The sequence below is a fragment of the Microcaecilia unicolor genome, chromosome 7, assembly GCF_901765095.1.
Source record: "Microcaecilia unicolor chromosome 7, aMicUni1.1, whole genome shotgun sequence".
NCBI classification, from domain to species: domain Eukaryota; kingdom Metazoa; phylum Chordata; class Amphibia; order Gymnophiona; family Siphonopidae; genus Microcaecilia; species Microcaecilia unicolor.
In genome coordinates this window covers 159,117,776-159,140,966 of record NC_044037.1, presented here as the reverse complement: position 1 = coordinate 159,140,966, position 23,191 = coordinate 159,117,776, and the positions used below count along the sequence as shown (strand labels likewise).

The 23,191-nt window shown below is 51.1% G+C and overlaps 1 protein-coding gene across 5 annotated transcripts in view; it reads left to right on the top strand.

The window, feature by feature from the left end:
• Positions 1 to 23,191, top strand: part of LOC115474560 (shugoshin 2-like) — a 235,697-nt gene that overhangs the window by 44,681 nt on the left and 167,825 nt on the right. For all 5 annotated transcript variants that reach the window (XM_030210074.1, XM_030210073.1, XM_030210075.1 and 2 more), the window contains exon 2: positions 5,513 to 5,651. In XM_030210074.1, the coding sequence (XP_030065934.1) occupies positions 5,516 to 5,651 (136 nt within the window). In that variant the 5' untranslated portion in view covers positions 5,513 to 5,515. The remainder of the gene's footprint in view (positions 1 to 5,512; positions 5,652 to 23,191) is intronic.

Below are 23,191 nucleotides of genomic sequence, written 5' to 3'. Positions count from 1 at the left end.
TTCCATCTAACTAATGTTCTCCGAGGACAAACAGGCTGCTTGTTCTCACATGTGGGTCGACGTCTGCGTCGGCCCGGGAACCAGCATTTTTGCAAGCAAAATATAAAAAAACTAGTAATGAAGGCCCGTTTCAGGGACAAATGAAACGGACACTAGCAAAGTCCTCCGCTCTCCCCCCCCCCCCCCCCCCGACATAGGCCCCGCCCATCCCCGGTACGTGCACGTTGGCAACCCCCCTCTACTACCCTCCCCTCCTGTTACCGGAGTCCCAGCCGTAGAAGTGAAGGGGCCTTGAAGGCGGGAGCAGCCAATCAGGGCACACAGCTCATAGCGAACAGAACGGAAGGCAGCAGAATCTCCGAAGTACGTTGCCCTTCAGTTCTGCGGCTGGGACTCCAGTCAGAGGAGGGGAGGGTAGTAGAGGGGGGTTGGCGATTTTGGAGGGGGGGCTGACGTGCACGTACTGGGGATGGGCGGAGCGTATGTCGGGGAGCGGAGGGGCGTTGGGCGGGTGGAGGCATGGGAGTGGTTTGGCGTTTTTGGAGGGGGGGTGATGTGCACGGGCATGTGTAAGAGGGGGGGTGGATTTGGGGGGGGGGGGCGACGCGTGCCTCGTTTAAACACAGATGAAGCAATGGGCTTCAGTAGCTTAGTGTGGTTCTGTTCATTATGACCCACCCCCGACGTCATAACGTTTTGACGTGAGGGCGGGGCAGAGTTAGATGGTTTGTAAAAGTGGTTACAGAGCTTCGAACTTACGAACTCTGAAGCCACAAAGTTTAGAACGTTGAGGTTGCTTTTTATGTGCAGAAGGGGCGTGGCTGAGGGCGGGTCTATCAGTGAGGGTGAATGGTCCACATAGCCTAGCCTACACAGAGTACAGGAGTTCAGTACTTCACTGCCACGGAGTGAGCTTCAGAACGTTTGAGGGAGGATTTTATTTATATAGATATTGCCAGAGTCTTCTGGTGTGCGTGCACCGTGCATGTGCGGACTGATTTCCCACCCATTGCATGAGTGTTCCCGCTCATTTATTTATTTTCTCCGCGTTGAGATGCGGTCAAGTTTTTTTTCCCCACTCTTCTCAGGCCCGGGAAAGAGTTTCTTTCGTTTTGAGGCTTTTGCCTTATTTCTTTTCTTGTTTAATACAAATTTACCGTTTAAAAAAAACAAAAACCCCCAATTACCATAGTTTTCTTTATTTTTTTGCCCTTTTGAAGTTTCCTTTGTTTTTCGACGCGGACAGCTTAGGCCGTGCAGTAGGGTTGTTCCCTTCTTTTCGTGCCCTTTTTTCTTTTAACAGGCATGATTGCGTATTTTGATTTCGTCAAACCCGTTTTCCTTCCACGTCATCGAAGACACCCAGCGGCTTCAAACGTTGTACTCTGTGCAACTGGACCATCTCGGGTATCGATACCCACGTCTGGTGTATCCAGTGCCTTGAGCCCAACCATCATAGCCCAGCCGTTTATAGCCCGTGTCTTCGCAGGACTAAACGGATTCAAGTTTCTCGAGAGGCCCAACGAGAGATGCTTCTTGGGGCTCAGTCCGGTCGTTCGACATCGGTACCGAGCTCTGCGGCGTCGACATCGAGGGACGCATCGATGTTGGGAGTGAAGGTAAAGGCTGCAGAACGACCAACTCGTGCTGGGAGCATTGAGGCATCAAGTGGGTCTCCACCTGTCTCGAGGCCTCCTGTTGTGCAGGCCCCCCCCCCCGGCCCCGAGACGTGAGGATTCCACGTCTTCCTCATCGGTCTCGATTAGTCTCGATGACGAGTGAAGGCGAAGAAGCACCGTCATCGTTCTCCTTCGACGCGGCGCCGGGAGATCCGGGGCGTCGAGGGATTCGGCACCCGAGAAGCATCGGCGCCAAGAGGATCACTCTCCCTCTATTCAGGAGGTGCCGATGCGTCGGTCTAGCAGCCTGGTACCTGCTCCCAAGCCTCAACATATTCTGCCATCGGCTCCTACCGACCCCACAGCCTTGTCTGGCGGTGGCTCTTGACGAGTGCATCAGGGCTCTGCTTCCAGAGCTTCTGGAAGAGTTGCTGCGCCAGTCTGCTTTGGTGTCGGGGGTGCTTGCACCTTCCGTACCGTCTGCTGCAGCAGTATCTCGCCCTTCGCCTGTGGTGAGGTCCCCGACCTCGGTGTCGGCTGCCACCCAGGTCGACTCATCCTTCGACGTCTGCGAAGGAAGCTTCACCGGAGTCCAGGCAGGCGTCAACTTCTCGGCACCAGCGTCGAGGCAGGCTCAGTTTTGGACTGCTCTGAGAGATGTCTTGTCCGATACTGAAGGTGAGCGTTTGTGGGAGGAAGAGGAGGATCCCAGGTACTTTTCATCAGATGAGTCCTTTGGGATTTCTTCTGAACCTTCCCCTCCACCAGATAGGAGACTTTCTCCACCGGAGAGTCTATCCTTTACCTCCTTTGTCCGGGACATGGCTTTGGCTATTCCCTTCCCTGTGGAGGTTGAGGATGAGCCTAGGGCTGAGATGTTTGAGGTACTGGATTATTCTTCTCCACCTAGAGAGGCTGCAACAGCTCCTTTGCATAATGTACTGAAGGAAGTTCTTATGCGAAACTAGTCGTTCCCTCTGTCTAATCCAGTGATCCCGAAAAGGACTGAATCCCAGTATCGGATCCACGGGGAGCCTGGATTGATGAAGTCTCAGGTACCTTACAATTCTATTGTGGTGGACTCCGCTCTCAAAAGAGCCAAGAGTACTAGGGACTATGCCTTGGCGCCCCCAGGCAGAGAATCTAGAACCTTGGACTCTTTTGGGAGGAAGGCGTGGCGTATCAGGCCGTTATGCTCGCTGCCAAGATCCAAACATACGAGCTCTTCACGAGCTTCCACTTGCAGAACTCGGTGATGCAATTGTCTAGCTTGGTTGATGCACTCCCTCCGGAGCAAGCTGAGCCTTTTCACCAGGTGGTCAGGCAGCAGAAGGCGTGTCAGATTCCTGGCCAGGGGTACGTTCAACACTTTTGATGTAGCATCCAGGATCGCTGCCCAAGATATAGTGATGCGCAGACTCTCATGGCTGCATGTCTCTGACCTGGATCATTCAGTCCAGCAGCGGATGGCAGATGTTCCTTGCCAGGTGGACAACCTTTTTGGTGAGAAAGTAGAGGATCTGGTTGACCAACTCAAGAAGCACAATGATGCTATGGATTCTCTCTCCCGCTGGGCGTCTTCTGCTACTACCTCCTCATCTAGGAGGTTTTTTTTGGAGGGAAGAGGAGTGCTCCCTATTCCAATGCTAGGCGTAGGTACACTCTTGCTTCTCAGCAACCTGTCCAGGCTCAGTCTCAGCGCGCTCGTTCTTGTCAACAGCGTGCGCCTAAGGCCTCTGCTGCTCCCCAGCAAAAGCAAGGGACGGGTTTTTGACTGGCTCCAGTTCAGCATAGCCTCAGTAAAATTGTCTGTGCCGGACAAGTTGCCAGTTGGGGGAAGGTTGATATTTTTTCACCAAAGGCCTCTCATAACCTCCGACCGGTGGGTTCTTCAAATAGTCCGGTCAGGATACACCCTCAATCTGGAATCCAAACCTCCAAATTGTCCACCGGAAGCTCATTCTTACAGTTCCCAGCACAAACAGGTACTTGCAGAGGAACTCTCCACCCTTCTAAAGGCCAGTGCGGTCAAACCCGTTCCACCAGGGGAAGAAGGGCTGGAATTTTATTCCAGGTACTTCCTTGTGCAAAAGCAAAGGGGGGATGTGTCACATCCTAGACCTAAGGGCCCTGAACAATTTTCTTGTTTGAGAAAAGTTCAGGATGGCTTCCCTGGGCACTCTTCTTCCCATGCTCTCTGGACTTAAAGGATGCTTACACCCATATCTCAATACTTCCAGCTCACTAGAGGTATCGCATGTGTTCCTTTATCTCGATGATTGGCTGGTGAAGAGCACCTCGAAGGAGGGTGCTCTGGAGTCCATGTGAATGACTATTCGGGTGCAAGTCCCATCTCATCCCAGTCCAAGCATTGGAATTCATTGGAGCCCTGTTGAACACTCAGACAGCTTGAGCTTATCTTCCCGAGACGCGGGCGGACAATCTTCTGTCCCTGGTGTCCATGGTTCGAGTGTCTCACCAGGTCACCGCTCTGCAGATGTAGAGACTTCTGGGGCACATGGTCTCCACAGCATCACGCCCATGGCACGTGTACATATGAGATCAGATCAATGGACCCTAGCTTCCCAGTGGTTTCAAGCTGCAGGGGATCTAGAGGATGTCATCCACTGGTGGACGATTCAATCCAATTTGACCATGGGACAACCATTCCAAGTTCCTCAGCCACGAAAAGTGTTGACGACGGATGCATCTTTCCTGGGGTGGGGAGCCCAAGCTGGGCTGTCTTTAGAGGGCCATGTCACGCCTCATAATGTTAGAGCCATGGCTGCGTCAGTGGCTCACTTAAAGTCAGCCTCCATTGAGGAGATTTGCAAAGCTGCAACATGGTCTTCAGTCCACACATTCACATCTCACTACTGCCTTCAGCAGGATACCCGATGCGACAGTCGGTTTGGACAGTCGATGCTGCAGAATCTGTTCAGGGTTTAGAAACCAACTCCACTCCCAGACCCATTTTCCTTCTGTTCCAGGCTGCACTCTGTTAGTTGTTTATGGTTTCTGGTCAACCTTTGTTCTGTCCTCGCTGTTGCAAGGCCCAATTGACCAATGTTCATTGTTTTGAGCGAGCCTGGCTGCTTGGGATACCCCACATGTGAGAACAAGCAGCCTGCTTGTCCTCTGAGAAAGCGAAGATGCATACCTGTAACAGGTATTCTTCGAGGACAGCAGGCTGATTGTTCTCACAAACCCACCCACCTTCCCTTTGGAGTTGTTGTTTGTTTATTATTTGCTTTTTTATTAAACTGAGCGGGAACACTCAATGCGGCGGGTGTGATCTGTGCGTGTTGCATGCGCGCCAGAAGACTCTGGCAAGATTTTTTTATATTTTGCTTGCAAAAATGCCGGTTTCCGGGCCGACGCAGATGTTGACCCACATGTGAGAACAATCAGCCTGCTGTCCTTAGAGAATACCTGCTACAGGTATCTATCTTCGCTTTCCTTTATCACCTCTGCTTACCCACTATGCTGTCTATTAGGTTGTTTTAAAATGTATTGTGTTGACAATATGCTAAAATGTCATCATATGGTAGTGTTTGAATATTTTGATGACTGTAATTGTTTGCGTATGTCTGGGAAGTACTTTAAAAAATGTGATAAATCCTGATAAAAACAAACGTTACTATGAATTTTAATGCTATAAGCTACCTTGAGCATCATTTGAAAATGTGAGCTAAAAATCACGAGATGATTCTACCAATTTCTAGTAGCAAATACAATGTACTTCTTGCCCCCTGGCTGCAGAAAGAGAGCAGAATCGAAAGCCTTCGTGGATGGTAAAAATGGATTAAGGAATGATTGTGACAGCAGGTAGTCCTGCTTTATATGTACTGTTGTATGGTTAATGAGAGGACTTGGTGTTTTTTTTCTTGTAGATCATGGGAGACTTGAAAGCAGTCAACATTACCCTTTTGAAAGATGTTAGAGCACGCATGAAAGAGAAGAGGAGTGGACCTTTAAAAACTGCAAAACTGAACACTTCTCTGGCAGCTAAAATCAGAACCAAAATAATAAGTGAGTTACTGTTTTCTCAAAGCTGCGGTAGTTTTCCTTAATCGGACCAGGCAAAAGAATGGTTAGACCTTTTACATTGAAAGCTGGGAAAATGGTACTTAGGCATGTATGTTTTTTTTATAATATGTTTTTCCTTAGCCTCAGCAGCAGATGAATCCAGGAACTGGTGGGTTGTGTCTAGATCTATCAGCACCGTTTGACAGTCTCCGCTGCCATGCTCCCCTGCGCAAAGGCTCCCGAAGGCAGAAAAGGGAAAGGAGACACTCGCTACAGTCGTGAGAAGGTACTCGGGTCTCCCATGCAGCGGGTGCCCCCCAAGTCAGAGCTTGCTGTGCACAACATGGTGCACTAAACTCCACAGCAGGAAGGTCAGGTCCCTGTACCGTCTGCCTGTGCATCTCTAGGTTTGCTTCCAAGGATAATGCCTGCTGGCCAAACACCTTCTATCTCAACTGGCTAAGCCATCCCAGGAGGTCCCCAAAGATGAAGAATCCAGGAGCTGGTAAAAAGCAGTCCACTGCCTGCTGGAGATGGAGATACACTGAGGGGCTGGCCATCCAGGATCACTGTCTTAAGTATTGTCTATCTCCATCTGCTGGTAGATGGACGCAACCCACCAGTTTCTGGATTCATCTGCTGCGACTAAAGGAAAGAAAATTATCATCTGCTACGACTAAAGAATAATTTTACCTTTTTTTTTTTTCCCTTTAAGATTGACTGCTGTGATACTTGGCTTTGGCTTTTAGCCTTAGATAACACTTTTACCAAATCTGAGTACAAGGCAAATTACAAACTTAGGTACAGTTGGCTAGGCTCCTTCCTAAGAGGGCTTACAATCTTAGAGACTGATTACTAATGTTCATTTTATTTCATGCGCATTTGCTAGCAAAAATTCTGTGCAAGTAAGTATGGTAGTAAAATTGTACATCAACTTTTGTTTCCCATATAGAAAACCTATACCTTTAAGGTATGGTGTGTATGTTTTTGTGGGTTTTTTTTGTTTTGTTTTTAAATCTTTAATTGCAAAGGTTTGTACATGTGTAGTTCAGCTGTATGTTCAAACCTAATGATCAACTTTGGAATAGTTTGCATCATAGTTCCTGCTGACCTAAAGCAAAGCTTTGCAAGTATGAAAATTAGTTATTTGCAAAGGAAAAATTAAAATTTTGTGGTCTTCTTGCTAAACTGCATTAAGTACTTAATCTGCACTTTTGCACCATAACTGGTAGCACACAACTGCATTAAAAAGGCTTTGCAGTATTTTTGCAATTGCTGTGTGTTAAACCACATGTTAAGTGCGTTTTATGTTGGGGGGGTGTTTATGGGTGGAGAAATGGGTGTGGCGGGTGTTTTGGATTAGCACACTGCAAATATTGTGCACTAATCACACTTTCCTTGTCATCTGTACCAGAGCAGTCCAGACTAATGGGTTGTGTCCATCTACCAGCAAAGAAGACAGAAAATATTTCCAAGTAAACCGCCCCTTAAGGGTATCGTGCATTCTCCGAGGACAAGCAGGCTGCTTGTTCTCACGACTGGGTGACGTCCGCGGCAGCCCCCACCAACCGGAAGAAGCTTCGCGGGCGGTCTGCAGGCAGGGCACGCCCACCGCGCATGCGTGGCCGTCTTCCCGCCCGTGCGTGACCGTTCCCGCCAGTCTTTTCTTTTCCGCGCCTGGAGAGAGACGTGTTCACCTCTCTCTCTTCCTCAGCCCCGGAAAACCGTCGCGTTGTTCGCGAACCTTCTTTTTTTCGTTTATTTTCGTTGCACGTTCCTCTCCACATTTTTTTCTGTCAAAAAAAAAAAAAAAAAAAAAGAGAACGCGCTGTACTTTTCCCTCATTTTCTAGCGGGGGCGTCGCGCGTTCGAGTTATTTTTCGAGGTGTGATTTTACCGCCACCATCGACGACTTTGATTTCGCCGACGCGATTTTTCCATCGATGTCCTCGAAGGTTCCGAGTGGATTTAAGAAGTGTGGTCGGTGTGGCCGGCCAATCTCGCAGACCGACACGCTTGGCGCCTCCAGTGCCTCGGGCCGGAGCACGATACCAAGTCGTGTACTTTGTGTCTTGGTCTCCGGAAACGGACTCAAGTAGCGAGGCAAGTTCTTCGGGACCGTCTTTTTGGAACTTGCGCCGGCCCCTCAACGTCGACCTCGACGGCATCGGTATCGACGGCCGGTTCTTCGGTACCGGTATCGATGTCCGCGAAATCGGCACCGATGGCATCGACCCCAGGAGCACAGGTCCCGTCGGCCCGCCGATGACGGTAGGGGTGAGAGGCCGCGTGGGCAATCGGCCCCGGTCACTCTCTCTGCCCATGGCCCTCGGGACCGAACCCTGTCTGACCCGGTCCCTCGAGACCGAGGGGGATCGACCTCCTCCTCCTCCATTCCACCTAGCGCCGATGACGGGCATCGCAAGAAAGCAAAGAAGCACCGTCATCGGTCGCCATCGATGCATCCGGCCCCCGGCGCCGGAGAGGAGTCGACGCCGAGTAAGCGTCAGCGTCGAGAGGAGAGGTCCCCCTCTGTAGTAGAGGTACCGACGCGTCAGGTCCCAGCACTTCGGTGCAGTCTCCTGGACCCGAGCAGCTTCCGGCACCGACGCCTATACCGGCCCCCCCCCCCCCCCCCCACGTCTTTCCCGGCAGCGGGCCTGGACGAGTGCCTCCAAGCCATCCTTCTGGGGATCCTGGAAGGGCTGGTGTGCCAGACTGTGCCGGCACCGGGGGTGCTTGCGCCCTCGGAGCCGTTGACTGTGGCGCCGGCGAGCTCTAGCCCGGTGCCGAGGCCTTCGACGCCGGTCTCGACCGCCACGCAGGTGGAGTCCCCGTCGATGGAGGGAGCTTCGTCCCCGCCGGCGCGGGAGTCCACCGCTCGATGACACCGAGGCCTCGGTGCCTCGACGTCGAGCCGGGCCCGGTTGAGGACTCAGCTGCATGAGCTTATGTCCAATACCGAGGAAGAGGCCTCATGGAGGGAGGAGGAGGACCCCAGATATTTCTCCTCAGAGGAGTCTGTGGACCTTCCCTCCGACCCCACACCTTCACCAGAGAGAAAGCTCTCGCCTCCTGAGAGCCTCTCCTTTGCCTCCTTTTCAGGGATATGTCTATATGCATTCCCTTCCCCGTGGTCTCTGTGGATGAGCCAAGGGCTGAGATGCTCGAGGTCCTCGATTATCCATCACCACCTAGAGAGTCCTCCACGGTACCGTTGCACAATGTCCTCAAAGAGACACTGCTTTGGAACTGGATGAGACCATTATCTAATCCCACCATCCCCAAGAAAGCAGAGTCCCAATACAGAATCCACTCGGACCCAGAGTTAATGCGGCCCCAATTGCCTCATGACTCGGCGGTCATGGACTCTGCTCTCAAGAGGGCACGGAGTTCGAGGGATACCGCCTCGGCGCCCCCGGGGCGGGAGTCTCTCACTCTGGACTCGTTTGGGACGAAGGCCTACCAATCTTCCATGCTCGTGACCCGCATCCAGTCTTACCAGCTCTACACGAGCATCCACATGCGGAATAATGTGAAGCAACTGGCGGACCTGGTTGACAAGCTCCCGCCGGAGCAGTCCAGGCCTTTTCAGGAGATGGTCAGGCAGCTGAAGGCGTGCAGAAAGTTCCTGTCCAGGGGTATGTATGACACCTGTGACGTGGCCTCTCGTGCAGCGGCCCAAGGTATAGTGATGCGCAGGCTCTCCTGGCTGCGTGCCTCTGACCTGGACAACCGCACCCAGCAGAGACTGGCCGACGTCCCTTGCCGGGGGGATAATATTTTTGGTGAGAAGGTCGAGCAGCTGGTGGACCAACTGCATCAGCGGGAAACCGCCCTCGACAAGCTCTCCCACCGGGCGCCTTCAGCATCCACCTCAGCAGGTGGACGTTTTTCCCGGGCCCGGCAGGCTGCACCCTATGCTTTTACCAAGCGTAGGTACACCCAGCCGGCCCGAAGGCCTCGTCAGGCACAGGGACAGCCCCAGCGCGCTCGTTCTCGTCAACAGCGTGCGCCTAAGCAGCCCCCTGCGCCTCCACAGCAAAAGCCGGGGACGGGCTTTTGACTGGGTCCATGGGAACATAGCCGCCCTCAAAGTGTCCGTACCGGACGATCTGCCGGTCGGAGGGAGGTTGAAATTTTTTCACCAAAGGTGGCCTCTCATAACCTCCGACCAGTGGGTTCTCCAAATAGTGCGGTGCGGATACGCCCTGAATTTGGCCTCCCTGCCACCAAATTGTCCTCCGGGAGCTCAATCCTTCAGCTCCCATCACAAGCAGGTACTTGCAGAGGAACTCTCCGCCCTTCTCAGCGCCAATGCGGTCGAGCCCGTACCACCCGGGCAGGAAGGGCAGGGATTCTATTCCAGGTACTTCCTTGTGGAAAAGAAAACAGGGGGGATGCGTCCCATCCTAGACCTGAGAGGCCTGAACAAATTCCTGGTCAAAGAAAAGTTCAGGATGCTTTCCTTGGGCACCCTTCTGCCAATGATTCAGAAAAACGATTGGCTATGTTCCCTGGATTTAAAGGACGCATACACTCACATCCCGATACTGCCAGCTCACAGATAGTATCTCAGATTCCGCCTGGGCGCATGGCACTTTCAGTATTGTGTGCTGCCCTTTGGGCTCGCCTCTGCCCCACGGGTGTTTACAAAGTGCCTCGTGGTGGTAGCGGCGTATCTACGCAAGCTGGGAGTGCACGTGTTCCCATATCTCGACGATTGGCTGGTCAAGAACACCTCGGAGGCAGGAGCCCTCCGGTCCATGCAGTGCACTATTCAACTCCTGGAGCTGCTAGGGTTTGTGATAAATTACCCAAAGTCCCATCTCCAGCCAGCCCAGTCTCTGGAATTCATAGGAGCTCTGCTGAATACCCAGACGGCTCAGGCCTTCCTTCCCGAAGCGAGGGCCAACAACCTCCTGTCCCTGGCTTCACAGACCAGAGCGTCTCAGCAGATCACAGCTCGGCAGATGTTGAGACTTCTGGGTCATATGGCCTCCACAGTTCATGTGACTCCCATGGCTCATCTTCACATGAGATCTGCTCAATGGACCCTAGCTTCCTAGTGGTTTCAAGCCACCGGGAATCTAGAAGATGTCATCCGCCTCTCCACCAGTTGCCGCACTTCACTGCTCTGGTGGACCATTCGGACCAATTTGACCCTGGGACGTCCATTCCAAATTCCACAGCCCACGAAAGTGCTGATGACGGATGCATCTCGCCTGGGGTGGGGAGCTCATGTCGATGGGCTTCACACCCAGGGTCTTTGGTCCCTCCAGGAAAAGGATCTGCAGATCAACCTCCTGGAGCTCCGAGCGATCTAGGACGCACTGAAGGCTTTCAGAGATCGGCTGTCCTGCCAAATTATCCAAATTCGGACAGACAATCAGGTTGCAATGTATTACACCAACAAGCAGGGGGGCACCGGATCTCGCCCCCTGTGTCAGGAAGCCGTCGGGATGTGGCGTTGGGCTTGTCAGTTCGGCATGCTTCTCTAAGCCACATACCTGGCAGGTGTAAACAACAGTCTGGCCGACAGACTGAGCAGAGTCATGCAACCGCACGAGTGGTCGCTTCATTCGAGAGTGGTACGCAAGATCTTCCGAGAGTGGGGCACCCCCTCGGTGGACCTTTTCGCCTCTCAGACCAACCACAAGCTGCCTCTGTTCTGTTCCAGACTTCAGGCACACGGCAGACTAGCGTCGGACGCCTTTCTTATTCATTGGGGGTCCGGCCTCCTGTATGCTTATCCTCCCATACCTTTGGTGGGGAAGACCTTACTGAAGCTCAAGCAAGACCGCGGCACCATGATTTTGATAGCGCCTTTTTGGCCCCGTCAGATCTGGTTCCCTCTTCTTCTGGAGTTGTCCTCAGAAGAACCGTGGAGATTGGAGTGTTTTCCGACTCTCATTTCGCAGAACGACGGAGCGTTGCTGCACCCCAACCTTCAGTCTCTGGCTCTCACGGCCTGGATGTTGAGGGCGTAGACTTCGCTGCGTTGGGTCTGTCTGAGGGTGTCTCCCGTGTCTTGCTTGCCTCTAGGAAGGATTCCACTAAAAAGAATTACTTTTTCAAGTGGAGGAGGTTTGTCGTTTGGTGTGAGAGCAAGGCCCTAGAATCTCGTTCTTGCCCTGCACAGAACCTGCTTGAATACCTTCTGCACTTATCAGAGTCTGGCCTCAAGACCAACTCAGTAAGGAATCACCTTAGTGCGATTAGTGCTTACCATTATCGTGTGGAAGGTAAAGCCATCTCTGGAGAGCCTTTAGTCATTCGATTCATGAGAGGCTTGCTTTTGTCAAAGCCCCCTATCAAGCCTCCTGCAGTGTCATGGGATCTCAACGTCGTCCTCACCCAGCTGATGAAACCTCCTTTTGAGCCACTGAATACCTGCCATCTGAAGTACTTGATAGCTCCCTTCTGGCCGCGTCAGATTTGGTTCCCTCTTCTTCTGGAGTTGTCCTCCGAGGAACCATGGAGATGGAATGTTTTCCAACTCTCATCACTTAGAACAAGGGGTCACTTGTACATCCCAACCTCCAGTCCCTGACTCTCATGGCCTGGATGTTGAGAGCTTAGAATGCGCCACCTTGGGTCTTTCAGAGGGTGTCTCCCAAGTCTTGCTTGCTTCCAGTAAAGATTACACGAAGAGGTGTTACTCTTTTTCAAATGGAGGAGGTTTGCCATCCGGTGTGACAGCAAGGCCTTAGATCCTCTTTCTTGTCCTACACAGACCCTGCTTGAATACCTTCTACACTTGTCAGAGTCTGGTCTCAAGACCAACTTCGTAAGATTTCACCTTAGTGCGATTAGTGCTTATCGCCGTGTAGAGGGTAAGCCTATCTCTGGACAGCCTTTAGTTGTTCGCTTCATGAGAGGTTTGCTTTTGTCAAAGCCCCCTTTCAAATCTCCGCCAGTGTCATGGGATCTCAACGTCATTCTCACGCAGCTGCTGAAAGTTCCTTTTGAGCCACTGAATTCCTGCCATCTGAAGTACTTGACCTGGAAGGTCATTTTCTTGGTGGCAGTTACTTCAGCTCGTAGGGTCAGTGAGCTTCAAGCCCTGGTAGCTCATGCTCCGTATACCAAATTTCATCATAACAGAGTAGTACTCCGCACTCACCCTAAGTTCCTGCCAAAGGTGGTGTCAGAGTTCCATCTTAACCAGTCAATTGTCTTGCCAACATTCTTTCCCAGACCGCATACCCGCCCTGCTGAGCGTCAGTTGCACACATTGGACTGCAAGCGAGCGTTGGCCTTCTATTTGGAGCGGACACAGCCCCACAGACAGTCCGCCCAATTGTTTGTTTCTTTCGACCCCAATAGGAAAGGGATCGCTGTTGGGAAACGCACCATCTCCAATTGGCTAGCAGATTGCATTTCCTTCACTTATGCCCAGGCTGGGCTGACTCTAGAGGGCCATGTCACGGCTCATAGTGTCAGCGTCGGTGGCTCACTTGAAGTCAGCCACTATTGAAGAGATTTGCAAGGCTGCGACGTGGTCATCTGTCCACACATTCACATCACATTACTGCCTCCAGCAGGATACCCGACGCGACAGTCGGTTCGGGCAGTCGGTGCTGCAGAATCTGTTTGGGGTGTAAATCCAACTCCACCCTCCAGGACCCGAATTTATTCTGGTCAGGCTGCACTCTGTTAGTTGTTCTTCGTAGGTCAATTTTCTGTTGTACCCTCGCCGTTGCGAGGTTCAATTGACCTGGGTTCTTGTTTTGAGTGAGCCTGAGAGCTAGGGATACCCCAGTCGTGAGAACAAGCAGCCTGCTTGTCCTCGGAGAAAGTGAATGATACATACCTGTAGCAGGTGTTCTCCGAGGACAGCAGGCTGATTGTTCTCACCTACCCTCCCTCCTCCCCTTTGGAGTTGCGTTTCATCATTTTTGCTTGTCATTCAACTGGTGGGAACGGTCACGCACGGGCGGGAAGACGGCCGCGCATGCGCGGTGGGCGTGCCCTGCGTGCGGACCGCCCGCGAAGCTTCTTCCGGTTGGTGGGGGCTGCCGCGGACGTCACCCAGTCGTGAGAACAATCAGCCTGCTGTCCTCGGAGAACACCTGCTACAGGTATGTATCATTCACTGCCTGGAATGTTCAGTATTTTCTCTATCTCCTAGCGGATGGTGGACGGATCGTGGAGATGCTCTGGATTGCTGGCTGGTAGCTCCTGTCCCAGATTCCTCTGGTGACAGTGGAGCCAGGGGTGTGCTGGTAGCCGTGTTGGGGCTAGTTTTAGATGATACTCAGCGGTTCTGATTTTATCTGCCTGCTAGGGTGATATCCAGTGGCCCTGGTTCCCTCCCCTCCCTTCCCTGACTGTCTTTCTAGCAGGGTGATGGTTGATTCTCCGAGGACAAGCAAGCTGCTTTGTTCTCACATGTGGGTCGTCGTCCACGGCGGCCCAGGAATTGGTAAACAAAATTTTGCAAGCAAAATAAGTCAGTCTTTCGGGAAAGTTTCGTTGCGCGGGCAGTGTGAACGTGCCTCTTTAGTTGTTTTGTCTCCGCGGTTAGGTGCGGCAGTGTTTTCACTCCGCTCTGTCAGGCCCAGGAAGAAGACTTCTCTCGCGATTGTTTTTGCTTCCCTCTATATTTTATTTTTTGTTAAAGATTTTTAAAAAAAAAGCAGTTTCCCTTAGTCTTCTTATCTTTTTGTCCACTTCTAAAGTTTCCTTTACGTTTTGACACAGCTGACCTTTGGGCCGCGCGGTTGGGTTTCTTCCCTTTTTTGTGCCTTTTCCTTTTTGGCAGAATCGTGGTGTTTGATTTCGCCGAAGCCATTTTTTCTTCCATGTCATCGAAGACACCCAGCGGCTTCAAATATTGTACTTGGTGCAACCGGACCATCTCAGGTACAGATACCCACGCTTGGTGTATCCAGTGCCTTGGGCCCGACCATAGCCCAGCCGCTTGTAGTCTGTGTCTTCGTATGAAGAAACGGACCCAAGCGTCTCAAGATGCCCAACGAGAAAAGCTTTTTGAGGCTCAGTCCGGTCCTTCGACATCGGTACCGAGGTCATCGACATCGAGGAGAGAGGTAATGGCTGCTGAGAGACCAACTCGCACTGAGAGCAGTGAGGAGTCGAGTGGGTCTCCACCTGTCTCTAGGCCTCCTCTTATGCAGGCCCCCCGGGACCGACCTTTGTCAGACCCGGCCCTTAGACGTGAGGATTTCATGTCCTCTTCATCGGTACCAAGGAGTCTCGATGACGGGCGTCAAGCAAAGGCTAAGAAGTATCGTCATCGGTCTCCTTCGACGCACGATACCGGGAGCTCTGGGGCGTTGAAAGCATCAGCACCCAAGAAGCGTCAACGCCAAGAGGATCGCTCCCCCTCTATACAGCAGGTGCCGATGCATCGGTCTCCCAGTGGAGGGAGCTTCGCCGCAGTCTGATCAGGCGTCAACTTCACCACAGAGGACATTGTTCCTCAGCGTCGAGGCAGGTCCAGTGTCAGAGTACCTTCACACAGGTTGTATCTGACACTGAGCAGGAGCGCTTGTAGGAATCAGAGGAAGATCCCAGGTACTTCTCTTCTGATGAGTCCTTTGGGATTCCCTCTGACGCTTCTCCTCCACTGGAAAGAAGACTATCTCCACCCGAGAGTCTGTCTTTTTCCTCCTTTGTCCGGGAAATGGCTACGGCTATTCCCTTCCCTGTGGAGGTTGAGGATGAGCTCAGGACTGACATGCTCGAGGTCCTGGATTATTATTCTCCACCTAAAGAGGCTGTGACAGTCCCTCTGCATAAGGTACTGAAGGAAATCCTTATGCGAAACTGGTCTGCCCCTCTGTCTGGCCCTGTGGTTCCCAAGAAAGCTGAGACCCAATACCGGATCCACGGTGAACCTGGATTGATGAGGTCCCAGTTACCCCACAATTCCATGGTGGTGGATTCCGCTCTCAAGAGAGCTAGGAGTACTAGAGACTATGCTTCGGCGCCCCCAGGCAGAGAAGCTAGGACTCTTGACTCTTTTCGGACAAAGACGTATCAGGCTGCTATGCTCGCTGCCAAGATCCAGTCATACCAGCTCTTCACGAGCGTACGCTTGGGTGACTCAATAAGTCAACTATCCAGCTTGGTTGATACACTCCCTACGGAGCTGGCTGAGCGTTTTCGCCAGGTGGTCAGGTAGCAGAAGGGGTGTCGCAAGTTCCTGGCCAGGGGGGTACTTTTGATGTGACATCCAGGATCGCTGCTCAAGGTATAGTGATGTGCAGACTCTCATGGCTGCATGTCTCTGACCTGGATCATTCTGTCCAGCAGTGGATGGCGGATGTTCATTGCCGGGCGAACAATCTTTTTGGAGAGAAAGTAGAGGATCTCGTTATCAGATTAAGAAGCATAATGATGCTATGGATTCTCTCTCCCACCGGGCGCCTTCTGCTACAGCCTTCTCATCTAAGAGGTTTTTTGGAGGGAAGAGAAGTGCTCCCTATTCCTACTCTAGGCGTAGGTACACTCCTGCTTCTCGGCAGGCTGCCCAGGCTCAGCCCCAGCATGCTCGTTCTTGTCAACTGCGTGCATCTAAGGCCCATTCTGCTCCCCAGCAAAAGCAAGGGGTGGGCTTTTGACTGGCTCCAGTTCAGCATAGCCTCTGTAAAAGTGTCCGTACCGGACGATTTGCCGGTAGGGGGGAAAGTTGATGTTTTTTCACCAAAGGTGGCCTCTTATAACCTCCAACCGGTGGGTTCTTCAAATTAGTCCGGTTAGGATAAACCCTCAATCTGGAATCCAAACCTCCAAATTGCCCACCAGGAGCTCATTCTTACAGCTCCCAGCACAGGCAGGTACTTGCAGAGGAACTCTCCACCCTTCTAAAGGCCAGTGCGGTCAAACCCGTTCCACCAGGGGAAGAAGGGCTGGGATTCTTTTCCAGGTACTTTGTGCAAAAGAAAATGGGGAGGATGCATCCCATCCTAGACCTAAGGGGCCTGAACAAATATCTGGTTCAAGAAAAGTTCAGGATGGTTTCCCTGGGCACCGTTCTTCCCATGATTCAAAAGAACGATTGGCTATGCTCTCTGGACTTAAAGGATGCTTACACACACATCTCGATACTTGCAGCTCACAGGAGGTATCTTTGATTTCGGCTGGGATCACAGCACTTTCAGTACCGTGTACTGCCTGTTGGCCTGGCATCTGCACTCAGAGTGTTTACCAAATGCCTAGCTGTAGTCGCAGCGTCACTACGCAGACTGGGAGTGCATGTGCTCTCTTATCTTGACGATTGGCTGGTGAAGAGCACCTCAGAGAAGCATGCGCTTTACAGTCCATGCGAATGACTATTCAGGTGCTATAACTACTGGGGTTCGTGATCAATTATTCCAAGTCCCATCTCACCCCAGTTCAAAAATTGGAATTCATTGCCGCACAGTTGAACACAAAGACAGCTCGTGCTTATCTCCCCGAGGCAAGGGCAGACAACCTCCTGTCCACAGTGTCCTTGTTTCGAGCGTCTCAATAGATCAAGGCTTGACAGATGTTGAGACTTCTGGGGCACATGGCCTCCACAGTTCACGTGACTCCCTGGCACGCCTACTCATGAGATCAGCTCAATGGACACTAGCTTCCCAGTGGTATCAAGATGCGGGGAGTCTAGAGGATGTCACCCAACTGTCCACCGATTTTCAAAATTCCTTGCAGTGGTGGACGAGTCGATCCAATTTGATCTTGAGACGTCCATTCCAAATTCCTCAGCCACGAAAAGTGCTGACGATGGATGCATCCCTCCTAGGGTGGGGAGGAAAAAGCTCTTCAGATCAGTCTTCTGGAATTGCAAGTGATCTGGAACACTCTAAAGGCTTTCAGAGATCGGCTGTCCAACCAATTCATATTGATTCAGACAGACAATCAGGTTGCCATGTATTATACCAACAAGCAGGGGCGCACCGGATCTCCCCCTCTGTGTCAGGAAGCCGTCCAGATGTGGCTTTGGGCTCACCGTCCCGGCATGTTTCTCCAAGCCACTTATCTGGCAGGCGTAAACAACAATCTGACCGACAGACTGAGCAGAGTAATGGTTGCTGAACATGGACGTAGTCCACAAGATTTTCCAAGCGTAGGGCACCCCCTCGGTAGATCTTTTTGCCATTCAGATCAATCACAAGGTCCCTCAGTTCTGTTCCAGGCTTCAGGCCCACGTCAGACTAGCATCAGATGCCTTTCTCCTGCATTGCGGAACAGGCCTTCTGTATGCATATCCTCCCATTCCTCTAATAGAGAAGACTTTGCTGAAACTCAAACAAGACTGCGGAACCATGATTCTGATAGCTCCCTTCTGGCCGCGTCAGATTTGGTTCCCTCTTCTTCTGGAGTTGTCCTCCGAGGAACCATGGAGATGGAATGTTTTCCAACTCTCATCACTTAGAACAAGGGGTCACTTGTACATCCCAACCTCCAGTCCCTGACTCTCATGGCCTGGATGTTGAGAGCTTAGAATGCACCACCTTGGGTCTTTCAGAGGGTGTCTCCCAAGTCTTGCTTGCTTCCAGTAAAGATTACACGAAGAGGTGTTACTCTTTTTCAAATGGAGGAGGTTTGCCATCCGGTGTGACAGCAAGGCCTTAGATCCTCTTTCTTGTCCTACACAGACCCTGCTTGAATACCTTCTACACTTGTCAGAGTCTGGTCTCAAGACCAACTTCGTAAGATTTCACCTTAGTGCGGTTAGTGCTTATCGCCGTGTAGAGGGTAAGCCTATCTCTGGACAGCCTTTAGTTGTTCGCTTCATGAGAGGTTTGCTTTTGTCAAAGCCCCCTTTCAAGCCTCCGCCAGTGTCATGGGATCTCAACGTCATTCTCACGCAGCTGCTGAAAGCTCCTTTTGAGCCACTGAATTCCTGCCATCTGAAGTACTTGACCTGGAAGGTCATTTTCTTGGTGGCTGTTACTTCAGCTCGTAGGGTCAGTGAGCTTCAAGCCTTGGTGGTGCATGCACTGTATATCAAGTTCTATCATAAAAGAGTAGTCCCCCGCACGCACCCTTAGTTCCTGCCTAAGGTGGTGTCATAGTTCCATCTGAATCAGTCAATTGTCTTGCCAACATTCTTTCCCCGTCCTCGTACCTGCCCCGGCGAAAGCAGTTTACATACCTTGGACTGCAAGAGAGCACTGGCCTTTTACGTGGAGCGGACACAGCCCTTCAGACAGTCCACCCAGGTGTTGGTTTTCGATCCCAACAGGAGGAGAGTAGCCATCGGAAAACGCACATACCTTGGACTGCAAGAGAGCACTGGCCTTTTACGTGGAGCGGACACAGCCCTTCAGACAGTTCGCCCAGTTGTTGGTTTTCAATCCCAACAGGAGGGGAGTAGCCATCGGAAAACGCACAATCTCCAATTGGCTAGCAGATTGCATTTCCTTCACTTATGCCCAAGCTGGGCTGACTCTAGAGGGCCAAGTTAAGGCTCATAATGTTAGAGCCATGGCTGCGTCAGTGGCCCACTTAAAGTCGGCCTCCATTGAGGAGATTTGCAAGGCTGCAACGTGGTCATCAGTCTACACATTCACATCTCACTACTGCCTTCAGCAGGATACCCGATGCAACAGTCGGTTTGGGCAGTCGGTGCTGCAGAATCTTTTTGGGGTTTAGGATCCAACTCCACCCCCCTAGACCCATTTTTGTTCTGTTCCAGGCTGCACTCTGTTAGTTGATTTTGGTTTCAGGTCAATCTTTGTTCTGTCCTTGCCGTTGCGAATCCCAATTGACCAATGTTCATTGTTTTGAGTGAGCCTGGTTGCTAGGGATACCCCAATCGTGAGAACAAGCAGCTTGCTTGTCCTTGGAGAAAGCGAAGATACTTACCTGTAGCAGGTATTCTCCGAGGACAGCAGGCTGATTGTTCACAAACCCACCCTCCTCCCCTTTGGAGTTGTTGTTTGTTTCTTGTTTATATGCTTTTTAACTAAAGAGGTGCGCGGCGGGCAGGAAGTCGTTCGCGCTGCCCACACGACAGAACTTTCCCGAAAGACTTTGACTTTTATTTTGCTTACCGATTCCTGGGCCGCCGTGGATGACGACCCACATGTAAGAACAATCAGCCTGCTGTCCTCGGAGAATACCTGCTACAGGTAAGTATCTTCACTTTGTGGCATGGACTAACTTGTCAACCCTGTGGGTTCTTCTCTTCTGTGGTGACAGGTATATCTGAATTTCTGCCTCTCAGGTAAGCCTTTATTCCTGTCACTAGTGAAGAAGGTTGTTTAAAAAAAATATAGAATTACAAGAAACTTTGTTTTTCCTTCCTTTTCTGCCTCTTAGGTAAGCCTTTATTTCTGTCACTAGTGCCTTTTTAGGACTAGTTTGCCACAGCTTTTCCTTGCTTTAGAGCGGGAATTTTAGCCTAGCACAGGCTGATTTTGCCTTTTCTAGTTTCTGGCGCCTCTCTCCTGGCACATTTGGCACTCCTTCTTTTTTCTGTAAGGGGTGCAGTTCTTTCTTGCTGAGAAGATCTATTGCTGTGCATCTGGATTATCACCTCTTAGCTCTGCGCTTTTCTCTACTTTTCTGAAGGGAAGTGGCTCTGTTCTGGGTCTGGAGTTCGACTCTCCTTTAGCTGGGTTTTCCTCGGTTTGGTGTTAGTGGCCAACTTCCTCTTTGTTCCTAGCCTGGCGGGAGTTGTTTCTTCCTCACTGCCTTACGGCTGCCCTTTTCTCCCTATAGTCTGAGGATTCCAGATCTGTGGTGCTTACCTCCCTCTTGGCGGGAGTTCTTTCTCTGCGTTGACTGCTGCTCCATCTTGGTTGGATAGGAGGGTGGCCTTTGTAACTGAGAGACCACTTGTGGGCCAAGAGTGTCTCTTGGGGCACGGGGCCTTCTCTTCTTGTAGTTTTAGTCCCTCTGGGCCAGGGGAGTGCAGCGCCTGGTCTGCATTTCCACAAGTTGTGCTCCTTTCTTGTTGGCCTCCTGGCAGCACCTTCTTCTCTGGCTATTCCCCGGGGATCGCTCCATGTTGAGCACAGCTCCGTCGCTGCATTTGAGCGCAGCTTTGTTGTTCCATAGAGTTCCACAGGTCCAGGTTGGCTTTAGCTCCATCGCTGTATGTTGGGCACAGCTCTTATCATGGCATGTTGAGTGAAGTTCAGTCGCTGCATATTCTGCAACCTTTCATTTCTGCTTGTTGAACGCAGCTCCATTGTTGTATGTTGAGTGTAGTTCTTTCTCTGAAGGTCTCAGTGTGGGGCGCAGTGCTGTCTGTGTGTAGAACACTGCTCTGTGCCTGTGGAACGCAGCTCCTTGTCTGTGTGTGGCATGCAGCTCCCTGTTTGCGCGTGGAGCAGAGCTCCACCACCTGTTGTGTAGCGCCATCTCTTTGTGTTTAGCACAACTCTTCTCTGCAGATTGGGCACAGTTCCAGGGTGGTATGTGGAGGACAGCTCTGTGACTGCAGGTGCTGCACAGTTTCATGTGTGCATAGGAAACATAGCTCCTTGTCAGTGTGTGGAGCGCAGCTCCTTACCGATGTCAGGAGCACAACTTTCCAGCGTCCGGAACACAGCTCCTTGTTTGTGTGCGGAGTGCAGCTCCTTGTCTGTGTTTTATTCACAGTTCCATCACTACCGCAGCTTCAGTTCTGCAGGTACCTCTAACATCCAGCTCTTTCAGTGGTGCACTACTCATCCTCTGTCTGTTACTCTCAGCTTCTTCTCTTGTTCAGCGCATTTCTATCTTTGCCAGAGGTGTGCAACTCTTTCTCTGCCCGTGGTGCGTGGCTCAGTTTGTGTGCTTTGAGTGCAAATCTGTTTGTTCTCGTTGAGCATAGATCCTACTCTGCCTGAGCGCAGCTTTGTTTCTGTCCCTTGAGCACAGTTCAGTCTCTGGCTGTGGAGCGTATTTTCACCTCTGCCTGTTGGGCACTGTTTCATCTTGTCGGTCAGCCCCAGCTCTTCTCTGCGGATTGGATACAGTAACTTCTCGGCAGCTGTGGCATACCGCAGTTTAGATTGCTAGACAAGGCTGCCTTGTCTCCTGTTAGCTACCATTCCTATGGCACATTTTCTTGCTTTAGCCTCTTGGTGGCTGGCGAGAAGCATCTCTATTGCTGGAGTTTGAATTCGTCTTTGCTCCTTTTGTGGCTTCTTGACACCTTGGGGGTCTTTTCTCCACAGTGTGGCTCTCAACAAAAATAGTCTGCTGTTGTTCTCTTGGCTCTGTTCTTTTATCCCTAAGTCCAGAATGAGCTAGTTTAGGAGTACTTTCTTTGTACAGTTGTACCTTGGTATGCTGCTACCTATTTCTTTATGGTTCTCCTGGAGAGACTAGTGCTCCAGTTAGTTGTTTCTCTCGACTCTGGAGTCTCTTCTTGTTCTGTGGAGTTTGATTCTCCCTAGGTGCGGATCTGGGTGGTTCCTGTGCCTTGCTTCCTTCTATGAAGTGTGGCACACTGTTTGGGGTTGTGTACTCCTTGTACTTGTTAAGGTCGCTTCCTCCGACCATCTCGGACTCGGGGCAGACTGGTAGGTTTGGGAGTTAGTCTCTGTCCTTCCAGGGTTCAGAGAAGTGGATCCTGGTCTAGGAGAGATGGTTCTTCTCCTTGTTCCTCAGATACAACTGTTGCCTTCCTTCCAAGGGGAGGGGGTGTGGTCCTTTGGCATGAGTATATTTGCTGCTTCTTTCGTTACTCTCTGGACAGGGGTACGTAGTTTTTCTTTTGCTCAGGACGTTTGTTTTATGTCCTACGGCTTCAGTTCCTTTTCTAGTGTCTTAATTCTGTTCCATTTTGATAGCCCGGTGGTTTGGATATTCGAATCCTTTTTCTGCTGATTAGTTTTTGCTGTGAGTGTAGCTTTGCTGTTTTTTTCAACCTTCTCCATTCTTCTTTTCTCTCGCCCTCTTTGGGAAACTGCTTTGCTACATCCCATTAGTCTGGACTGGTCTGGTATAGATGACAAGGAAGGAAAAATTATATTCTTACCTGATAATTTTCTTTCCTTTAATCATACCAGACCAGTCCAGATGCCCTCCCTGGCTAAAGTCTGTCAGAATGTTGTTTTCCTTTAGGTATCCCTGGCTGTTCCATGACGCTTCAATACGGTGGGATGTTCTACAACACTGCCTACTTCATCTTCTCTATTCAATCTCCTTCCACTTGTTGTGCCAGCTCTGTATGGCTCCTGTTACTTGGGATTACAGAGTTCTTTCCCCAGATTCAGGGGTAGAACTCTGTGCTTGGGCAAGCTCAGTATGTACCATTCCCTCCCGCTTACTTTACTGTGAGGGGAGGTTGCAGTTGCCATCGGCCGTGCAGGTTCTGCATATTGGCTCCAAGAATTTGCCTGTTTGTTATTAACTGTGTTGTCTTCTAGACTTTAGGGCACCATTGCTTAGCTATTCGAAATACTGAACATTCCAGGCTGCATGGTACTCTTAAGGGTAGGTTTACTTGGAACTATTTTCTCTGTCTCCTTCTGCTGGTAGATGGACTGGTCTGGTATGGTATGATTAAAAGAGAGAAAATTATCAGGTAAGAACATAATTTTTCCTTTGTAGCTAGTGTGGCACCACTTACTGCTTAAATAAAAGGTGCT